The 21741-nt window shown below is 41.5% G+C and overlaps 1 protein-coding gene across 3 annotated transcripts; it reads left to right on the plus strand.

The window, feature by feature from the left end:
• Positions 1-210: 210 nt before the first annotated feature.
• Positions 211-21644, plus strand: dnm3a (dynamin 3a). Of its 3 annotated transcripts, XM_040128025.1 has the most exons (21): positions 211-796; positions 3629-3702; positions 4195-4344; positions 4467-4670; positions 4914-5012; positions 5960-6120; positions 6278-6420; positions 6526-6661; positions 6843-6910; positions 7037-7175; positions 7282-7368; positions 7476-7546; positions 7640-7700; positions 8865-8891; positions 9646-9759; positions 14587-14696; positions 17941-18052; positions 18732-18893; positions 19309-19532; positions 19638-19802; positions 21327-21644. In XM_040128025.1, exons 1-21 carry the CDS (start codon positions 636-638, stop codon positions 21358-21360), a joined length of 2502 nt encoding a protein of 833 aa, XP_039983959.1. In that variant the 5' UTR covers positions 211-635; the 3' UTR covers positions 21361-21644. The 3 variants fall into 3 exon arrangements, with proteins under 3 accessions (XP_039983959.1, XP_039983958.1, XP_039983960.1); XM_040128024.1 differs by having other exon boundaries at positions 6278-6661; XM_040128026.1 differs by lacking the exon at positions 8865-8891.
• Positions 21645-21741: the final 97 nt, after the last annotated feature.

Consider the following 21741-nt stretch of genomic DNA (forward strand, 5'->3'; position numbering starts at 1 on the left):
GTGTTCATAGGGCTGCAGCGGATCCCTGCCCACACTGGGTGTGGGATTTTAAATAGCTATCGCCTAGAGGAGTGAATACTTGCCTGGTGTCCGATAAGTAAGATTACTTTCATAACTGGCCGACAAGTTCGCCTGTCTTCTGCATAAGGGGGTTGCCTTATTAAAATTGCCGATCACCGCGCATGCGCGCAAAACTTGATTCCGTCCGCTGTCAAAGTAGAATGTTTTCCTCCCTATCCATGGACCAAACTCAGCGCAGCTAGCTCCTTAAATGTAGCCAGGGGCTAAGGGAAACAGCACACTGCGACCTTTTGGAGTTTTAAAACAACAAAAATGTCCACAGCGAGCTGTTTTCGGAGACTTGAAGACTGTGAGTACAAACTTGGAATCTATCGTCGCTACCAAACGCACTAACGATAGCGTACTAACGGCTGCTGAAGTTGCGGACCTTTACGAGTTGGCAAAGACCTTCAACAAGAGTATTATATTTAGGTTTTTTACATTTCAGTAATGAGAATAGCATAATTATAGGTAGCCATTGACTATGGTAGCTACTCTATCAACTGGTGTAGCCTAGAAACGGAGTAAACCGGGATTTAAAGGAACTGAGCAGGTAACTCGGCTGCCCCGTTGCGATGGGCAACCGAGGGATGGAGGATCTGATCCCGCTGGTCAACCGCCTCCAAGATGCCCTGAGCAGCGTGGGACAGAGCTGCAGCCTCCATCTGCCGCAGATCGCTGTGGTGGGCGGCCAGAGCGCAGGAAAGAGCTCCGTCCTGGAAAACTTTGTGGGCAGGTAAGCCACAGTCAGTGAACTCTGAATGACCTGTCCAGCAAGAGGCATTCTCAATTCACACATTTCCTTTTAACTGTGCTTGTTCTAGGTGGAGAAGATTTAGATTAAAAAAAAGAACAAACAGGTACTACTTTCTGATAAAGCACCCTTTTTGAATGTGAATGCGAATTATCCCTTTGACTGTTACTTGTCCTGGACGAAAATCCATTACAACAAAAAACGTTTATAATTTTAGATTTGATAGCTATTAAAAAGCAAGAAACCCATCAGTTGTTATCAATGGATTACCAATATTTATAACTGCATGATTACAAAATACAAATATTAAACACCTTCCGAAAGTACTTTTCACTGTCAACCCAAAGGTTGTTCTCATTAATGGCTTATAACTGATTTTCAAAACATTAGTAAATGCTTTACTAATTTTTTTTTTGTGTAACAACGATTAGGTACAGCTATAGACTGTATATGCTTTTATATGCAGTCTATGTTTACAACTGATAAATCCTTTTTTTCTAACAAGTCATCCTAAATGACTGAATGACTTGAATGATAGTACTATTTGAAAGTAGTACCAAAAAGTCCATTATATAATTTGAATAGTCCAAGGTAACAAAATACTATATATGTGTACATGTATATGTGTATATATATATATAAATGTGTGTGTGTGTGTGTGTGTGTGTGTGTGTGTGTGTGTGTATATATATATATACACACACATATGTATAGGGACATGCCCAATACACAATGATCTGTGTAAAATTGAACAGAAAACAGGACTTCTGGCAACTAGTTTAACCAACTATAATGCAATGTTGAGATCAGTTTGTGTTCATACAGTATAAATCATGGTCTCCACCCAGCTCCAATTATATAGCTATATTGGTTAGTCTGAAGTGGTGGATGCCAGAGCTGGCAATGTCTGTATGATAGCAACAAGTACAACAGCTTATCTCACAGACAGGCTCTGTAGGTGTTTATAAAGTGCTTGAGAATAACTTGGCTCTTGAAAAGTAATGGAAGCAACACTCAACAAAGCTCTGTTCAGCTCAGTTTTGGTTAAACTGAGCTGAACAGAGCTTTGTTGAGTCACATCATATTCTGACCTTTAATAGATTTCATGGTCCTAAAAATAATGCAGCCCACTCATGAATAATAGGATTGTATGGGTATAGTTTAAGGCAAGACGCTACAGGTGAATTGGGTAAAAATTTTAACTATTAGATATCACCAGGAGACTTCTCCAATTGATTACTTACATTAAGGCAATTATTTATTACCTTATACGTTTTCTTAAACATGCAAATAAGGAATTAAATGTTAAATATTATTAAATGTGCGATAATTTACACAAATTCCCAGAACAGAAATCTGAACATTGGATAAAGCTAGGTTCAAAATTCTTGTTTCATTTTGTTGACATATTAGAGCCAAAGGTTTTAACAGAGGGAACTTTGGATGGCACTTTTTATCACTTCATAAATCAGAAAATATCATCAACAACCATAACAAAAACTATTTTTGACATGTTTTCAGGAATAAAATGTTATATAAATAAGGCTATGAATGATACATGAGCATGCCTCTCTGTAAAAACCTGAATATAGACAGGAATAAACTGGAAAGATTGGTGTATGTATGTGCAAAAATGGTCTGTAAAGATATGTATTGTAAAATTCCATATATTTTTATCAGAAACCAATATGTACGATATTGTGGACAATACAAAGGAAAGGGCCATGTTTGGATCTGATAACATTGTGCAGGAGAGAGAGAGCTTTACAATGATACTTGTGATAACATGGCATAGACAACGATCATGGTACTGCATGTTGCGTTAGAATGCTAACCTTCGGTGAATTTAGGAGAAATCTACAGATGCAAATAGACAAAATGTAGTAAAATAAACACCTGAATGTGTATTTTAGGATATGTTACGGAAGCAAAAGAGCCCAAAATCTCAAAATTGATCGGCACATGAAAAACAGTGGATTTGCCTGTAGTGTCTCGTTAAATGCAAGTGAGACAGGTTGGTGTGTAATGAGCAGACTAAGTATTTCCATCCGGTCAGAGACGAACGTTGGTGAGTAATTCAATAGTTTCCTACATTCCTACAACCATAGACGAGACAGTGAAACTCTGTTAACTGAAGGACACCTATGTATTGTCCAGAGCTGTACGCCATCCATGCCGTAATGCGAAGCATTTCCAGTAACTGTAGATGGCTGTTAATGTTTGCTTTCCTGATTGTGTATTGGTATTTTATCACAGACCTCAGTTCTTTGTCTCAGCCCAAACTATGTTATGACACCCCTTTTGTGGTGGACTCTGCCAGCTATTTGATCTGGGACAGGATGTAGTAAAACAAACTTCCTTAATCTGATTTTAATAGGAAAGAGGAAGATTATTTTTTACCCACTGCATTTAGTTTCTTTATGGTTAACACTACTTTTAGCTTTTAGTCTTTATATATCTGACTGGGCTGATCATAGGGCAAAAAAAATTTCTTGAACTTCCAGATAAGGTTGCTGATATTTTTAGATACTTTGGCATACTAAATGGGATACTAAACTAAAACTAATGTACAGGTGACCGTTAGTTCCTACAATGCTTTATTATGCCCGTGTCTGGTAGAAGATTATATTCTTTTAGTGCGTGGTCTTATCCGTGCATGTACAATAAGTAAAGGAATTAAAATTGCGGCTGTGAAACTTGTTTTTTGTGTTTCAGGCCAAGACTCTAGTATGAATCGATATCAAATACCAGTGGCAGTTTGCTTTAGAGTGTGTGTGTGAGTCCTTGGTCAGTTCAGTCTTTTTTCTCCAACAGAGACTTCCTTCCACGGGGCTCAGGAATTGTCACTCGAAGACCTTTAATTCTCCAGATGCTTAGTGCTAACACGGGTGGGTAAAACACACTCATACTCACTCATTTAGTTGATGTAGTGTCATTGTGCTATTTAAAGCTGCCACCAGATGGCAGTATGATATTTCACCATGACTGAGCCTGACTGGTTAGACAGTGCTGGCTTTGTCATATAATGTTCAAAACAGTAAGATTGTGTTCCCTGTGTTTTTTTCCCCTCTAGCCTCTGTTGCAGGGAAGCAAAGTAGCAGGATGTACAGCTTTTGCATGATCTCAAAAAGTCTCAAGTGGCTTTTGGAAACTTGCTAGAAGAGTACAATTACAAATAAACTTGACTGAATTGAATGGCATTTGTATCCTTCTGTATTATACAGGGTTCGTTTGGCCTGACCCACAAAAACTTAAAAAAACAGCTAACATTTTTTGAACACTGTACGTGCCTGATATTCAAAGGACCCCCTGAAATTATGATCACAGTCTACTGTTGTTCACCAGATGTTCTTAATTCTGCTAGTTGTGTGTCTTTCCAGAGTATGGTGAATTTCTCCATTGTAAAGGAAGGAAGTTCACAGACTTTGATGAAATCCGTAAGGAGATAGAGGCAGAAACGCGCAGACTCACAGGATCTAATAAGGGCATTTCTCCTGTCCCCATCAACCTACGGATTCACTCACCACATGGTACTACAGTGTGTATTTGTGTATATTCCACGTATCTTTTCACATACAGTCTGTTTCTCTGACACGTCTATGACCTGTATGTTTATTTGTCCTCTTCTGCATGTGTACATGTGTGTTTGCAGTGCTAAACCTGACTCTTGTGGACCTGCCCGGCATCACCAAGGTGCCTGTAGGAGACCAGCCAGTAGACATAGAGTACCAGATACGAGACATGATCATGCAGTTCATTTGTAAGGAAAACTGTCTCATCCTAGCTGTCACACCAGCAAACACTGACCTGGCCAACTCTGATGCACTCAAACTGGCCAAAGATGTCGACCCAAAGGGTAGTATGTGTGTATGTGTGTGTGTGTGTGTGTGTGTGTGTGTGTGTTTTTTTTTGGGGGTTATATAGCCTTTGGCTGTTGTTATGTCCTGTGAATGTGGCTCTACACCTTGGTGTCCTTATGTGAAGTAAAGTATTACATTTAAATATTGGCAGGGTTGTTATATATTGTTCATACTCCCAAAGGTTAGAAACCAAATTTTTGAGACTATAAAATCTCGTCTCTTTCTCATGTCCCCTTTAGGCCAGCGAACAATTGGTGTAATTACTAAACTGGACCTGATGGATGAAGGAACAGACGCTCGGGAAATACTAGAGAACAGGTTGCTTCCTCTACGCAGAGGTGTGCCACTTGTTTGTGTGCATGTGTGTGTACGTGCATGTGCTTACTGTATTGAGTCATCTAGTTGCACTGGAGGCTCTTTGGAGAGGATTGGCTTTATGATTGTGTCTATTATCACCAGTCAGAATCTCAGTCTGAGCCAAGCACAAAGATGGCTTTGTATCTGATTGTACTTGTACTTGTAAAAGTCTATAGCTCAAACCTCACAAAGATACTTGTATCTTTGTGAGGTTTGAGTTATAGACCTTACAGAGTGAGGACATTTTGGGGAAGTGAGGAAATTTTGGCCGGTCCTCAATTTCCGACACACCTTCAAAGTGCTGTTTGAGGGTTAAGACTCGGTTTTCGGGTTTTGGTTAGGGTTAGGGTAAAGGTTGGGGTTAGGCATTTACTTTTTATGGTTAAGGTTAGGTTAAGTGGCTAGGGAATGCATTATATCAATGAGTGGCCTCAAAAAGTTAGAAGTACAAGTTTGTGTGTGTGTGTGTGTGTGTGTGTGTTTGTGTGCGAGAGAGGCAGGGAAAAAGGCAAGGAGGCAGTGAGCCCCCGGAGCAGTGTATAGACTGGGTAAAGCACTGCCAGGTGCTGGCTCCTTCATGCTTCTCTTACAGTGCTAATGCATTAGCCATGGAAGCCCACTGAAAGAACTGCCTTAGTAGCAGCATAGAGCTGGAGTATTAGATATGGAGCCTTTTGCTATTACATCTATTACTATACTAAATAGGGGATTTGGCCCGCTTTATATTACACACTCATTTCCTGCTTGTAAGCTATAGTCATAATGGAACAAATGGCAGTATGGGAAGAGTTCCCAAGGACACATCAGAAAATGCGAATTGAATCTGTCTTATATCAGAGTCCTTGATTGTTCCTTTTTCTTGTTGCACATTGTCTTCCTCACAATAATCACATGCTTTTCATTTCCCTTCTCATCCCCTCGTCCCCAGGTTACATAGGGGTAGTGAACCGTAGTCAGAAGGACATTGATGGGAAAAAGGATATTAAGGCAGCTCTGCTTGCAGAGAAGAAGTTCTTCCTGTCCCATCCGGCCTATAAACACATGGCTGAAAGCATGGGCACCCCATATTTACAAAGAATACTCAACCAGGTTAAAAAATGCACACACACACACACACACACACACACACACACACACACACACACACACACACACACACACACACACACACACACACACACACTCACATGGAGAAGTAAATACGTTGTTTGTATGTATGTGTGCTATTGATAATGTTTGTTTGCAGCAACTGACAAACCACATCCGGGACACTTTGCCAGCCTTTCGTAGTCATCTGCAGAGCCAGCTCCTGGCTTTGAGCAAAGAGGCTGAAGAGTACATACAATATAGTCCTCATGACCCTGCACGCAGGACCAAGACACTGCTACAGTCAGTCAGTCACTCATTCTGTGTATGTGTGTGTGTGCCCATTTACTCTCTTTTAATTATTTATATGTCAGTGTTTCTCCTGGTCTGTCTGTCTCTGTCTTCCAGGTTAGTTCAGCGCTTGGGCGTAGACTTTGAAAAGCTAATCGAGGGCTCAGGCGACAAAATAGACACTGTTAATCTGTCAGGGGGTGCGAGGATCAACCGAATCTTCCATGAACACTTCCCCTATGAACTGGTCAAGGTGTGTGTGTGTATGTGATTCTGTGTATGATTTTTGTATGCTGATGCTTGTGCATATATAACACTTGTCATACAGTTGCGCCATGAATACTTTATGTGGATTAATAAGAGTGACGCTAAACTGTAATGATCCTCAGCCAAGCGCTCAACTCTGACTGACAACGTACTGTGTTTTTCTTCAGATTGAATCTGATGAGAGGAAGATGCGGCAGGAGATAAACTATGCCATCAGAAACATCCACGGCGTCAGGTATAGTATAGCGTCCTGAGCATAAGTGTCAAATGCTTTCACATCATTCAGTGTTTTTTGTGCATCACAGCCAATCTACCTTTTATTTTTTTGTTTTCTTCCTTTGCTTCATCTGACCTCTTATAGGACAGGTCTCTTCACTCCTGACATGGCCTTTGAAGCCATAGTGAAGAAAGAAATATCAAGGCTAAAGGGGCCATGTATTAAATTTATTGACATGGTCAGTCAAGAACTAATCACTACTGTGTACCAGTGTATCAACAAGGTATAAAACTGTGTATGTGTGTGTCATGTGTTTTTGCAATAGACTACACATTTCAATGTGTCAAAACAGTCTTTTAACTGTCTCCAGGTCTGTTTTCTCTCTATAGCTTGGTTCCTTTCCCACATTGCGAGATGAGACAGAGAGAATTGTAACCACTGAAATCCGTGAACAAGAGAGTAAATGCAGAGATCAGGTCATTCAAATAATTCAATTCAAATAACATATTTTCACATAACTCTACTGAATTATTAAGTTTTGTGGGCTCTGAATCTCTAGTTAATGTATGTCTGCTCTGTTCAGGTCTTGTTGCTCATTGACATTCAGCTTGCCTACATAAATACCAAACACGAAGACTTCATTGGCTTCACTAAGTGAGTAACCTCATCATTTTTTTTTTTAATTTTAATGAACTATAAAATTGTAACACGGTAACAGAGAGTAAATCTTCTCTTCTTACCTCGCAGTGCACAGCAGACATATAACCAAAACAATAAGACGGTTGTTGCAGGGATGGCAGGAAACCAGGTGAGACTTTCAATAGTACTGCATTCATTCACAGTGATATCAGAGGTTAAGACTTATGCATGCAGCAGGAAAATGCCTTTTTTTAAGAGTATTTTTAACCATGTTAACTAAGAGGAATTTGAGATGGTGATGGTAGCAGACAGTCAGTCCATCTGCTGATCAGTTGACCCATTGGTCCATCACCCCAACACTTTGGTCAGAGAGAAAGATCAACTATATTATGACTTGCCATTAAATTGAGTAAAAACATTCATGATCCCCAGAGGATGGATCCAAGTGACTTTTGATCTGCAGTAGCGTCACCAGAAGGTTTAACTTCCAACTAAATAATGCAGTGTTATCCCAAATTCTCATATCATAAACACCGTGAATTTAGCACCATCATCCTCAGGTGAAAAAACAAGGTTGGCTATACACTGTTAGTCTCCTCTAACCTGCCTCTTCCTTAGAATTGTCTTTGTCACTTTTAAGCAAAACAAACACGTGTGCATATTTGTGCATGACTGTGTCCTCCTCTCAGATAATGATATATATGCAGGTCTAAACACTCAAAAATGATATTTTGCTGCCAGTGGCTCTCTGCAGTGCAAAATTTGAGTGTGCATGGGTATGAACTAAACCTTCTCCATCCATCTTGAATTTGTTTTTTGTTTTTTTACTTTCAGTGACGTCACTGTCCCATGTGTTATGGATTAATCCGTATTAATCAGCATTCATAGCTGCAGATAAATGGGAGATTTTGTGTTGTTAATATTTTATTGAGGGGGATTTTGGGTCCAATCATGCAACCAGAGTTGATCTTGGCTTTTCAAAGGAATGCAGTCAAGCAAAAATGAGTCATTTTTTTTTAGTTTCAGTCCGGTACGATTAATGTGTAACATAATATTTATGTGACACATTTGAAGGCTGGGATGATTAAAAGCACAATCCCAGTGTAATTGTCTGTAACCTAGATATATGATGATCATATTAGTAGAACATCAGCAAATTGTAATCACAGCTTTAAAAAAAATTAAAAAACTTTGTATATTATTTACACAATCTGACATGTTAAATGACCAATGTCAGTGTCATCCCCAAAAAATGTAATATAAACCCTTAATATAATGAAAAATGAACTCTTAACATATTAATTTCACTCCTTCATCTCCTCTTTTTCTCCAGGGTGTGGCCCCTCTCTCAAGTCTAATAGTAGGAGACCAATCTCTTTAAGCCTACTCACTCACTGCTGCCTCTGCTGGATATCTGTGTGGGCAGGAGTAAAGCTTGAGGGTTATGGGTTGGCATGCTACTGATGGCAGCACACATGCACTCTGGCTTGTTGTAGCTTAATAAATGACGTCTTTCATCATCTGCAACTGATGCACTACTAATGTTTGAAACTCTGTTCCTCTCAGTCACAGTTTGCAGTATTCTCTGTTATGTCTCAGCCTAATAACCTTTGCCCTCTGCAGTTGCCCTGCTCCATAAATATGTGCAGATGTTAATATTTTCTGAATCTGCAGGATCTATATGTCATTTCATAACTTCTGTTTTCTTATTCATCTTATTCATTCACACTCCTTTTTTCCAGTCCAATGTGTTGGTTACTTCTGTTGTTATACTTGCTGTGTTTTCATTTACCTGTATCTAGTCTTCTTCTCTTTGACCAATTATGTCCACTGGTGATCAGTTTTGGTGATTGCCCTATGGCTGCGTACTCTATGTCATATATTTCTCAAACATCTAACCTGCAAAAACCTTGTTTTTTGCTCCAGTTTCAACTGTTTCTGACTTGTACTCTTATTTTCATCTGCCTGGTCAGGCAGGTCCCTGATTATTTGACCTGCTTTGCACACCTTCATAGGAGTTATACTTGCTATCTAATTTTCCATGAACCTGTCTTCTCAATGGCATTGTGATGATGCTGCCAGTCCTTTCATCTAAGTTCTAGGCTGTTGTGCAGGTCATACGCAAGGGATGGCTGACCATCAGCAACATCGGCATAATGAAAGGTGGAGCCAAGGAGTACTGGTTTATTCTCACTGCAGAGAGCCTGTCATGGTTCAAGGATGATGAGGTGAGGCCTTCACATTGGTTTAATGCCCTTTCTTTTTATCATGCTTAAAACAAATAGATTACACCAGGATGAGGTATAATGTAGACTCACATTTTATTTCCTAAATAAGAAAATAGCAGTCAAAACTAGCAGTCAAAACACAGCACTTGAGTTGTCACAAGTTTATTAACACATATTTCATACTTGAAACCGCATGTTAATCATGAAGTTGAGAGATAATTAAATAGAAAGGAAAACCTTTCGTCTGTTGATATTGTTATCACACTTTCAGTAAACCCCATGAAGTTTTTTTTTAAGTAAGTAGAAGTGGCCCTCTGTTCTGATGTCAGTGGGGCTGCCATCTGTCTGCCTGTCTGTGCCTGCTGTACAGGAGCAGAAGGTCTGCACAGCAAGTGTAGACAGGCAGACACACCACAACAGTCTTATCCTGTCACAGCTGATGTCATGGGGAGAGCGAAGGGCAGAGTAGAGGAAGTGAGATCAGAAGAGCAGAGCACATTGCACTATTTGTATATGGATACAAAAAGGCACCTGTAAACATTCACATCTGGATGAAAATGCTGTAGACAATGCTGGTGTAGATGAAATTGAGTTGTGTATTGTTTCACAGACATGAGCGGCTGGTAGAAACAGTATTTAGAAGGCTTTTACAAATAAGTTATTGAAGGTTGTGTTGTGGCTAAAACTAAACAGTGTAACTAATGTGTAACCAAGAGAGCATTTTTAACCCTGTTTCTCTGTTTTCTTTGCAATTCTCTCCTGCAACCTGGACTTGCAACTGAGCCCCTCCATTTCCCCCATTCATTCCTCTGACAACCCCCTCCCCATTCATCCCACTCTCTGCTCACTCTTCCCCTTACTCCCCCCTTTCTTCCTCTTCTGGGAGTTCAGGCATTTGGAGCGGCTCACTCTGACACAGCTGGAGCTGCCCCAAGCCAAACTAAGACACACACATGCACGCACCAACACACATAGTGGACAGACTTGTATATACAGTATACAGTTCACATGTGGACTCTGATGTAAACAAACTGGCATGCAAATAGTGGAGAAAAATATACACTCACTCACTTACTCAGACAGACACATGGTCACTTTTCAGATAAACACTGGATTGCTTGAACACAGTGTTCCCAGACACAGCCCCAGGCATGCATATTGTACACCCGCAGTGTTATAGGTTTCCTCTCGCTGTTATCCACTTACTAAGCATTTAAAAATCAACCCACACAGAAACACGGACTTGGCACATCTGTGACAAATAATACAAAGACAGGCAAGCAAATATCTGGTGACCACATCCAAGCAACAAAATTCGGCTGTCTGTGGATCACAAAGAGAAATGCACAGTATGTTTCACTACAAGGATGAAGGCTAGTTTGAAAATCTTAATCTTTTCAGTTAATTTTGGTTCAGTGGGAGTTGTCGTTTTATAATCCTTCTATCTCCATACTCTCTTGGAAGATTTGTCAGCTGTTTATGTGTTTGGAAGGCCTGAGTGCATTGTCAGTCATCCGTATTATCACAGAAGATCAGATCTACTGCCTTTTCACATGCATCTGCGTTTGTGCAAACACACACGCACGCAGAGTCACACAAGCCAAGCTTCTGCTTCGTCTCTATTGCAGTTCCCGCTCTCTCTCTCCCCGCCCACACTACCTCCACAGACATTTCTTTTTTCTTCAACTGCTGCCCTCCTCCCCGTTATTTTCTCTTTCTTTACCTCTGTTGCTTTTTCCTCCTCCTTTCTTCCCCTCACTCTGTCTGTTTCTTTCTTTCTCTCTCTCCCCCTTTCTCTCTCTCTCTCTCTCCCCTTTCTGTGGTTGGCAGTCTCCCTGGGACTGTGCACATTCCTGGCTGGAAAATCTGAAGCTTTGTCCAAACACCAGCTTCCAAGATCTGCCCAGAGAAATCCCACATGGCTGTTTCTACACTGCAGACCTCCCCCTTTGACTCCCCCTCTCTCCTCTCAACTCCTCCACAGGCTCTCTCGCAAACATCCATCCCCCACCCCCCACCACCACAACCCCCTACCCCCATCAACTCCCCTTCCAACCTCCTCTCTCCATCCTTGTGTGGATTGCTTCTATACACTCCAATTTTTTTTTACATCTTTAAGTCTGTACAGTCTTCCTATGTACTACAACATTTGTACCCTGCATTGACCTCATGTTGAGAGTGCAGCATAATAATTAAGAGTTTAATCTCCACAGCACACTGAACAGACATACATTCCTTCACCCCTTGACTGCCAGGGCTCCACCAGGCAGCCTGAAGAAAAACAGACGGTTCATGCCTATACACTTGATCTACACGCTCCTCTGTGTGTGTGTGTGTGTGTGTGTGTGTGTGTGAGTGTGTGAGTGAGTGGGTGAGTGAGGCCTGCTCCATATCTCAAATCCATTAGTCTATAGGAAGAGGAGACAGAGCTTCAGACACCACAGCTCTGATGTATGACACTCCACGACCACCCTGACACCACTTGGAATATGACACATACATGCAAACACACAGACACACACACACGCACACACACACACACACACATGCATATACAAAGGAGTTCGATGATGTCTGTGAACACAAGAGTTATGATTATGCCACACAAATACACATGCATAAACTCAAAATACTTAATGTGTGAAGCACTCTGTGTGGAAACAAAAATCCGTTAGTGTAGAGCCTCTCTACAGTGAATGTGTCTAAAGAGGCTCAGTTATCAGCTAGTGTGTAGCTATTCTGCCTTAAACATTAGTAAAACAACAGCAAGTCACAAGTTATAGCTTGTCTTGTATACTGTATGTAAACTTCTCTGCCTTGAACATATATATCACCCGCCATTAACCAAGAGACTTAATTCAAGCTGACAAATGCTACAAAATGGATGACTCAATGTGTGACTTAGTATAGAGTTGATCACTGTGTTTGAAGAGACGAAAGCTGATGATAGTGTATGCACATTTAAAGGCATTTGCACATTCGCAAGCAAGAAACATCAGAGAATAGTAGACCCTCTATTTGCCTCAGCATATAATACATGCAGGTTTTCAGGTTGTCCTGAGTCTGGCTGTGGAAGCACTTCCTTGCACAGTCTAACCAATGTGCAGACTACTGTACACCAGTAAGATCCTGAACAGGTAGTCTGAACACTGGGATGACGGAGCAGGACTCTTTCTCACTTTCTCTTCGGCCTCGCCTTTTCCATCTCTGGTTCTTTGCTAGCAGTCCTGCCCGTGGTAGAGGAGAGTCAGCAAAAGGTTTCCTCTGTTTATCTCTTCTTTCTTATCCTGTCTTAGTGCTGTGTCGCAGGGTGAGGGGGTCTCACAGGCACAGCAGACATCCACTCCTAGGGGTGTCCCTCCTTTGGAGATGTTCATGGATCTTGAGTCAGGCGTCCGCAGGGCTGTGTCCCGGCGTAGTATCCAGTCTTGACGTGGCACATTCACTCATTCAGCTGGGGATCTGCCTGTTCACTCGGGGAAGGCATAAGGAAATAAGGGGAGTGAGAGAAGGAGAGAGATTTAGGGAGGAACTTAGCAGCCATATATGGGTTGATGGGACCCATGGGGAATCAACTTTGGAGTGGTCTGCAGTTTCTCCCCACTTCTCCTGCACACTCTCTCCTGCTTTCTATGTTCCTCAGCCCCTTCCTCATCTTCTCTAGCAAAATTCACCTCCCTCTGTCCTTCTGTCCACCTCTATCCCTCCTCTTCCTCTCTTCCTCATCTCTACTTTCTATTTCTACCCCATCAGAGCACCCTATACTCCCTCCAGTCTCCTCCCCCCTCAGTCTAAAGCGATCCCAGATGTTGCTCTATGGGCGCCAATCGCGTTCTGTCATTTTTTTCAGCCTCTGTTACAGGAAGTGGGCCCCTTTGGAAAAAAGGAAAAAGGAACGAAGGAAGAGAGTCGTAGGGTTCAGGGGAGCACTGAGACAGGGAAATGTACTACAGGCAGACTCACATCTCATACCACATGTGTGCACGTGCTCTAACGCAGGCGCACACACGTGCATCCACACACACAGGCAACATCCAGTACGTTTAGGAGACCCGCGTTCTGGCAGGCCCACTTTCTTTCTCTTTTCTATGGAACTCAGATTTCTGTTTCATCTTTTCCTTCTCTTTAGCTCATCCATGGCGGTTCCTATAACCAACCTTTTGGAAGCCCCCTTCTCAAAGGTTAGAAAGAGGGAGCAGGCCAAGGAAGAGAATGAGGGGGAAGGGCTTCAGTTTAGGAGAAATGTTGTGTTAGAGCTTGAGTCTGAGTAATGACTTTCACATGTGGGCCCGGCCTCTCTCCCTCTTTTTTTTCATACTCCTCTCATTCCCTCCCTCCCTGTTTCATTTCTCTGTACCCTGCCTCCATACTGTCTGGGTCTCTTTACTCTGGCCACTCCATTCCTCCAACTGTTCTCTGTCATTCATAAGTCCCCATGGTGATGACAGACTATAGACTTATGGCATCTCTTTCCCCTTCTCTCTCTCTTTTACACTTTCTCTCTTTCACTGATTAATCAGGCAGAGACATCATCTGATATGAACTCGGATGCTCTGCTAGCACAGTGTTCCACATCTCCCGTTCACCCCGCTGCCTGACACTTTTCCTTCTACAGTTCAAGTCTTTTGGCCCCTCTTTCCTCCCTAGACGCAGGCTGAAAAATATTTACTACCAGACATGCAACTATTGTAGCTAAAGCCCCCAATTGAACTGTTTTTGGTCTCTGCTGTTTTTCGCTATCAACACCTGCATTGCCTCTGTGTGATGTCATATTTTACTCCGCATACCTCTGTCAAACTTTATCTCTCTTTATTCTATCTTTTCCAGGAGAAAGAGAAGAAGTATATGCTTCCTCTGGACAACTTAAAGCTCAGAGAAGTGGAGAAGGGCTTCATGTCCACGAAATTTGTCTTTGCCGTCTTCAACACAGAGTTAAGGTTTGTGTGAGTGGCTGGAGGCCTGTGTTTGTATATGTGCTTGTTTGGTGAGTGAGTGCGTGACTCAGAAAAGGGAGTTCTGTTCTTGTCACCTGCTTGTAGTGATATTTTACTAGGGTGGACACTTTGAAGGAGGAAAGGGAGGAGATGTCAGTGTGGTGTTTTGCCCTTTCTTTGACCTCTTCCATTCAACTCTGCCACCGGAACTGAAAGGATATCCAGTGGGTACTGCAGCGGGTGTAGTTTTTTTTGTCTCAGAATATATGCCAGGCTGTTGAGGGCAGGGTAGGGTTTGAGTTTGTTGGGTTTATGTGTGTAAACACATTGAGAAAGACAGAGAGACAAAGAGAGAACATACGAGAAAGAGAGAGAGAGAGTGTTTAGGAGCTGGATCGGACCCAAAGCCTGGCTGATTGTACCAGAGCATGTGGGCTTTGTTTATAATTCTGTGCTATGCTGCATTCAGACACACAAACTGGATATGTGTGTGCATTTGCGTGAGTGTACATGTGTATATGTGCCTTTGCCAATGTGTGTGTGTAGACCACAGCATACCGACGGCAGGCTCATTAAGCAGCTAATCAAAGCCAGAGAGCTTGGATCAGAGATGAGGCTGCTCTTGTTTGGAAAGAATTGCTCGACTCACCACAAAAAGGAGGGAGAGAGAAGAACTGGAAGGGTTGAGACGAGAAATAAAGCGGGAGAGAGAGAGTATCAGAGCCATCGGCCAGGAATGTGTCAAAATCTGTCCTATGGCGCCCCCCCCCCCCACTTTTTCCCTGCGCCCTCACTCTCTGTTTCTCTTTCTGTATTTGCGTGTGTGTGTGTGTGTGTGTGTGTGTGTGTGTGGCAGACATTGCAGTGGTTTTGTCCCTGTCTGACAGTAATCAAAAACCTCAGGAAACTCTTCAAATCTAAAGCAGTCATGGCTCTGCAGAAATTCCTCAAGATGAGTGAAAAAACTCACATTGGCCATGAGATGGGGAGAGGATAGCAATGGGGACTAGGAAAAAAATCGTGACGTTAGTGATAAATTGCTATAGAGAACAACTTTATTGTGTGCTCACTGTTGTATACAACTGTTGGTGTCCTGATCTTAGTGTAATAGCACTCTAGTATTGTCATCTTTGGCCTGGCTCCCTGTCTGTTAGCCACCACGCCCTGACTTATTAGCCTCACCCATCCTAGCCCAGCCATAAGCTCACAATCTGAGTTTGAGACTATTTCTTGATCTTCCTTTACAGCTCTCTGTTGCTGCAGTCTGTCTGTTTTCTCTCTCTGTTTCTGTTGTCTCCCACTCTCACACAAAAAAAGGTTGCACATATTTGAGGTTAATTGCTGTGTGTTCTGAATGTGAGAAGAGAACAACAAAAAGAGGAAAGAAACAACTGAGTGATTAAAGAAAAAATGTTAACAGATGGGCCCCAGCCTGCTCCATATCCTTTGCTTGTCTCTCACTTTGCTGTGCTGCCTGCACTCCCGAAGCACAGAGGTGGTATGATGGCGTGAAGAGGAAAGTGAGATAAAATGCAGAAGGAAAAAGGAGCTGGGGAATGAATAACAGTGAGAAAATAGATGATGGAGATGAGGGGATTGGCTGCAGAGAGGAGGGTCATGTTTAGCACAGCAGTTGGGGAGAAATAAATGAAACCGTTTTATTTCGTAATTGTATATATCTGTCTGTAGGTAAGTGTATGTGTGTATCTGCTTAGCTGCGAGTGCTTGCATGTATCTTTATGTCCTTAACATTTGTAAATGAATCATTCTTTCTTTGCATTATTTTGGATCATATACCCTACTTGTTGTAAGTAGCCCAACCTGTTAAACCCTTTTTTCCCTCAAGGACCTTTTTTCAATCTGTGATTCAAAACAGGGGCTGGACCCGTGTGGTTGACCAGGGGTGACCTGTGTCACCCCTGTATCAAGTCATTTACACAGGATGTGTGCACCACTTAAATAGGTCTACATACAGTACATTAGACCAGGATGTGACAATTTTACTGTTAATAATTTTCTCAAGGATGTGAATTTTAGTCCCCCCCCATAAAGTTAAAGAGAATTTAAAAGCCTAAATCACATACAAACTTATCAACATGAAAAAGAATGTTTATTTTTCACAAAGACATTTTTTGTACATAGCACTATATTGTACAAACTGAACAAAGGGGTATGGAAGCTTTAAAATAATTAATAAAATTACTTTTTTATTTTACATTTCATTTATAGCGATATTTTCACATAATTTTTCATCATATGCAAATACAAGAAATGATACTTTAAAACTTTAGAGACAAAGTCTTGTTCCTATCAATGAGCCATTTTGAACATGTATGAAAGACATAAGAATTCTTTTAAGGAATGTTTACCATCATCAGTAGTTGTGTGTAGGAGTGCAGGTGAGTTTTATCTGTCTGGAGGGTACTGAATCACACTGAATCTAAATCTACAGCTTATTATGTCGTCAATTTAATGATATGGATTCACATGTTTCTCATGAAGGCAACCTTGTTCCATTAACATTTGACTCACGTAGAAAAGTGGGTCAAAAGCTGCATGAAGGATGGGTATTAAGAAATAAGAACACTGAAATCGTCCATGTGATCTTGGTACTTTTTTTTAAATACATTACACACTAAATCATAAGGGGCAGTTGGCATCATCTTAAAAATAAACAGCTCTCACCTGATAATTAAATTGAATGATACAGCAAGTGGCTGAGTTTGACAGTGTTTTGCAGTAGACACTTTTTCGGCACTACTCTCTTCCCACAAGATGTGCAGCAAGACTTGTTTTGTTTCCACTGGAAATGAACACGGTAAGAAAGAGGAGCCAGTGTGCAGCTAAAAATGACTGAAAACATCGTTGGTCAGCTGAAATTATCCCACACATTGTGACTAAAACTCTGGCTACCACCTACACTGAGTTTAGTCAGTGTAGGTGATGTCAGTGTCAGTTTAGTAAGGTCAGACTTCCTATTTTTTATATGCATATATATATTATATGCTTGTCATATATGATCACTCAGCACTGTGGATGCTAGTGTTACAACCTGTGGATGATTTTGGTATGTGCTGTATGTTCGCATAAGTAAGGTAACCCATGGGTCAGTCTCCCCACAACTTGGTGTATTTGTTTGAGGTATCTAAGGTTATGTGTTTATTACCCTGTATCGTGGAAAGAGTATTATTACTGGCTAGGAAGTTTAGTTTTTGGAGTCGTCTGACAATATTGCAATGAATTGCAGGAACGTGTATAAGGACTACAAATGCCTGGAGTTGGCCTGTAACTCTCAGGATGAGTTGGACAGCTGGAAGGCTTCTCTGCTACGGGCTGGAGTCTACCCTGAGAATGTCACCGTTAGTAATCTGACCCCTAATTCAATCTAATTAAACCCAACCCTGACCTTAGCTGAGGGGAGCTGCACCTGTCTGCACTTTGCCTTTGTGTCATATTCACTTTTTGCCTTTGCTAACCTTAAAGCCTGCTCATAACCCCTTACCCCTCTCTCTCCATGTTCCCCCTTCTCTTCCCCCGCCAAACTGAAAAAGCAAGTCCCCCACCCCTTCCATCTCGCTCTGTCGTTGGCTCTTCAGCACAGCATTCTTGGCCCATGATGTCACTACAATATGTGTGTATGTGTGTGTGTTCTAGTCTGTTTCTAATCAGCAGTTCCTCATCCCTCACCCACTCCCCCCTTTCTTTCTTCTGCCCACTCCTCCTTACCTCGCTCTTTCGTATTCACTCTGTTCTGCTCTCTATATGTTCCTATCACTGTGGCTCTATACTTCTCGTAACCATCACAGAATAGATGACAAGATATGGGAATACACATCGCTTCACACATCAGCTGCGTGAAGCGATCTTTAAATACGCTTCACGCAACTGTATTAGCATGAAATTACCAGCTGTGTTATCTCAGCAACTCCCTGCAGCAAATTACACTACGCTATACATCACTGGTTACAAACAAATGGACAATCTCAACAGTGTATGCTGCAATTCCTCCCACCTCCATTTTGTTTGTCTGTCACCCAGGTGGATGGAAAGGGAAATGGAGCTCCTGAAAACGTCACAGACCCCCAACTGGAGCGTCAGGTGGAAACCATTCGTAACCTGGTTGACTCCTACATGAGCATCATCTATAAGACCATCAGGGACTTAATGCCAAAGACCATTATGCACCTTATGATCAACAGTGTAAGCTATCCAGACCACACTCCGAATGGTTTAATCATTTTCCCTTTCTGTCTGTCTCTTAAATTTTTGTCTTTTATCTGTTACCAGCCAAAAGCTCCCTCGCATCCCAGCAAAACCTGCTTTCTCTGGTCTGTCTTTGTCTCCGAAACTTTTTGAAGTGACTTTGTTTAGCATTAATCTTTGTCATAGCTTGGCCATTTGGACTTGTATTCCTTTGTCTACCATACAAGTATTCTTCATCTGAAACACTACTTGAGCATTTTCCAATGACGTGAAAAAGAGAAACCAAAGAAAAAAAAAGATTTTCAGCCTCCCTTTAAGAATTTAGAGTCATAATCGCAGTTCAGAGTAAAATATCACTTTACAAAGTCTAACATTTTGACTTGTCACAGCTGTTTATAATCCCTCTCTGTAGGTGAAGGAGTTCATTAGCTCGGAGCTCCTGGCCCAGCTCTACGCTCTGGGAGAATGCTCAGCGCTGATGGATGAGTCACCAGAGCAGCAGCAGCACCGGGAGGAAGTGCTTCGCAAACACGCTGCCCTGAAAGCGGCGCTCACTGTCATTGGAGAAATCTCCACCTCTACCTGCACCACCCCTCTGCCTCCACCTGTAGACTCCTCCTGGATACAACCCTCTAGGTACAAAAGTGCACACGCAGTTAGACTAAAGTGATGCATAGATGCAAGCAGGAAACAAAACTGTGATTCCCATGTCAGTCACTTTAGGTTTTCTTCTCTACTCAGTTCAACACCCCCTAAAAACTCATTGACTGGTGCCAAGCCAATGATTCGTGGCCATGCCCCACCTGTTCCTCGGGTGCTCACTCCCACTGGACCCACTGCTTTCCCAAGCACTGATGGCCTTCAGCAGCTCACTAGCCAACCAAACCGTGCTCCTAGTGTGCCAAGGTGACTCTGAAATCTGAAATCTATATTATGATGACCTCCAATCTGTCATTCATACATACACTGGCATTTATGCACTCACACACTCATAGACACACAATCAAACCTTACGTTACAGAGGCACAGGGGTAGAGGGAACTGTTATTTGAGCTGGGTGGGGGTCTGCTGGAAAATGTGTTTCTCATATTCTCTTTCCCATCAGCCTCAGTAGACGGGACTTCTCTCTGTGCAGCTTTCTACTGGAGCCAGAGACAACAGGCTGAGCACTCTGTCAAGTTTTCATCTTTCTCTCTGTCCTTCATCCCCCCTTCTCCCTCTTTCTCCTAGCATGCATTTTGTTTTATTGCCTTCCCCAGTTTCCCTCATGCAAGAACCGTTATTTTTCCTTTTCCCCCTACTTCTTTTTCTTGTACATTTCTTCACTTCTCCTCTTTTACTGGTTCCTCCCCTGCTTTTGGCCTGTCTCTCCTTTTTCTCTATGCCTCATTTCCTCTGTGCTCTCCAATGGTTCTTTAGGTTCTTTCCCGCATACGGTCTCCCTCTTTCCTTTCCTGACTCTTTCTCCTCTTTTCTTTACTCACTCTCTTTCTCCCCTATAGATATACAGTACATGTGGCATATTTATTCTCATCATTATAAAGTCTGTTGACACATGGATACAGGCCATGATGTGTAGCAATCAAAATATATAATGGCAAACACAAAAAATCTGACCAAAAAAAAAGTACAAAATATATCTATACATTGAAATTTGTTAGCAGGGAACAACTGTGAACTCACTGCTAAGACATTTGGATTAGCTTTTTTTCTAAGTTGTACATCTCTCCAATCTTTTGTGTTCTCTTATTTATCCCGTAGTAATCTCTAATAACCAGTCATTTTTCCTTGCGCTTATTCACCAATTTCCCCTCTCTTCTTCTTTAAAATACTGCCAAACCCATGTAGTACACCATGTAATAATTTTTGCAAGTTTTCACATCTTTCATTGCAAGCTTCTGGTCCAGGGGTCAGCAATTACTGTAGGTTATGCCAGGAACCTTTTTTTTTTTTTTTCAAAAACTATTTACTGAAGGGCCAACACAGTTTTGAAGCTGAAGTGGAGACATAGGCCAGGGTGTTAAATATAATTTAGGAACAAAATGGGCATATAAAACTGGAAAGTTGAAATGTCTTTACTTTAAAACTTCAGTCTACATCTTGATCGGTGTTATAATCTAGAGTAGACCTAATTGCTATATAAATAGATTTATATATTATGATGGTGAAGTATCAGACATTATCTATAATCGATTTTTTTTAGGTTTGTTATTAAGAAAGCTGCAGTTAAAGACAGCACCTTCTGATCAAAGGTACTGCTCTTTCTCAAAATCATGCAAATGAAATGTGGATAATCCTTTCTCCTTGTGAAAGATACTATTAGATGGTGGTATATGGTCATTTTCAAAGGGATTTACATGTGCATTCTGTTAAGATTGTTATATTATATTGAACCATATAGTAATATCATTGATCTGATCTTCTCTCCAGGAGGCAACCTCCAGCTATCCCAAATGTGAAATAACAGTCCTCTCTGCTCAGAACTCCATTACCCATCTGCCCCAGTGATTCTTCCAGCTGCAGCTGACTGCTATCCAGAGACACCCATGACTTGTGTGAATTGTAATCCATCTGAAGCACTATGGGCTTCTCGCTGTCTCCTCTGGGGAGATGCTGTCTGCAAAATTCACTCTGTCTTGAGCCTGTTTTGTACATAATATCATTGGCCATAAATGATGGAATGTGCTCCACTGTCTGCAGACTTTTCTCAAGCGCCTGAACTTAGTGTAAATACAAAAATAAAAAAACATTTATGAGCTATTCTAATAAAAGAAAATACATATGCACTATTTTTTTTTTTTTTTTTACCGTTTTTTCATTTTTGAAAATGTATCCTAATTATTCA

This window comes from Xiphias gladius, chromosome 6, assembly GCF_016859285.1.
Source record: "Xiphias gladius isolate SHS-SW01 ecotype Sanya breed wild chromosome 6, ASM1685928v1, whole genome shotgun sequence".
Lineage (NCBI taxonomy): Eukaryota > Metazoa > Chordata > Actinopteri > Istiophoriformes > Xiphiidae > Xiphias > Xiphias gladius.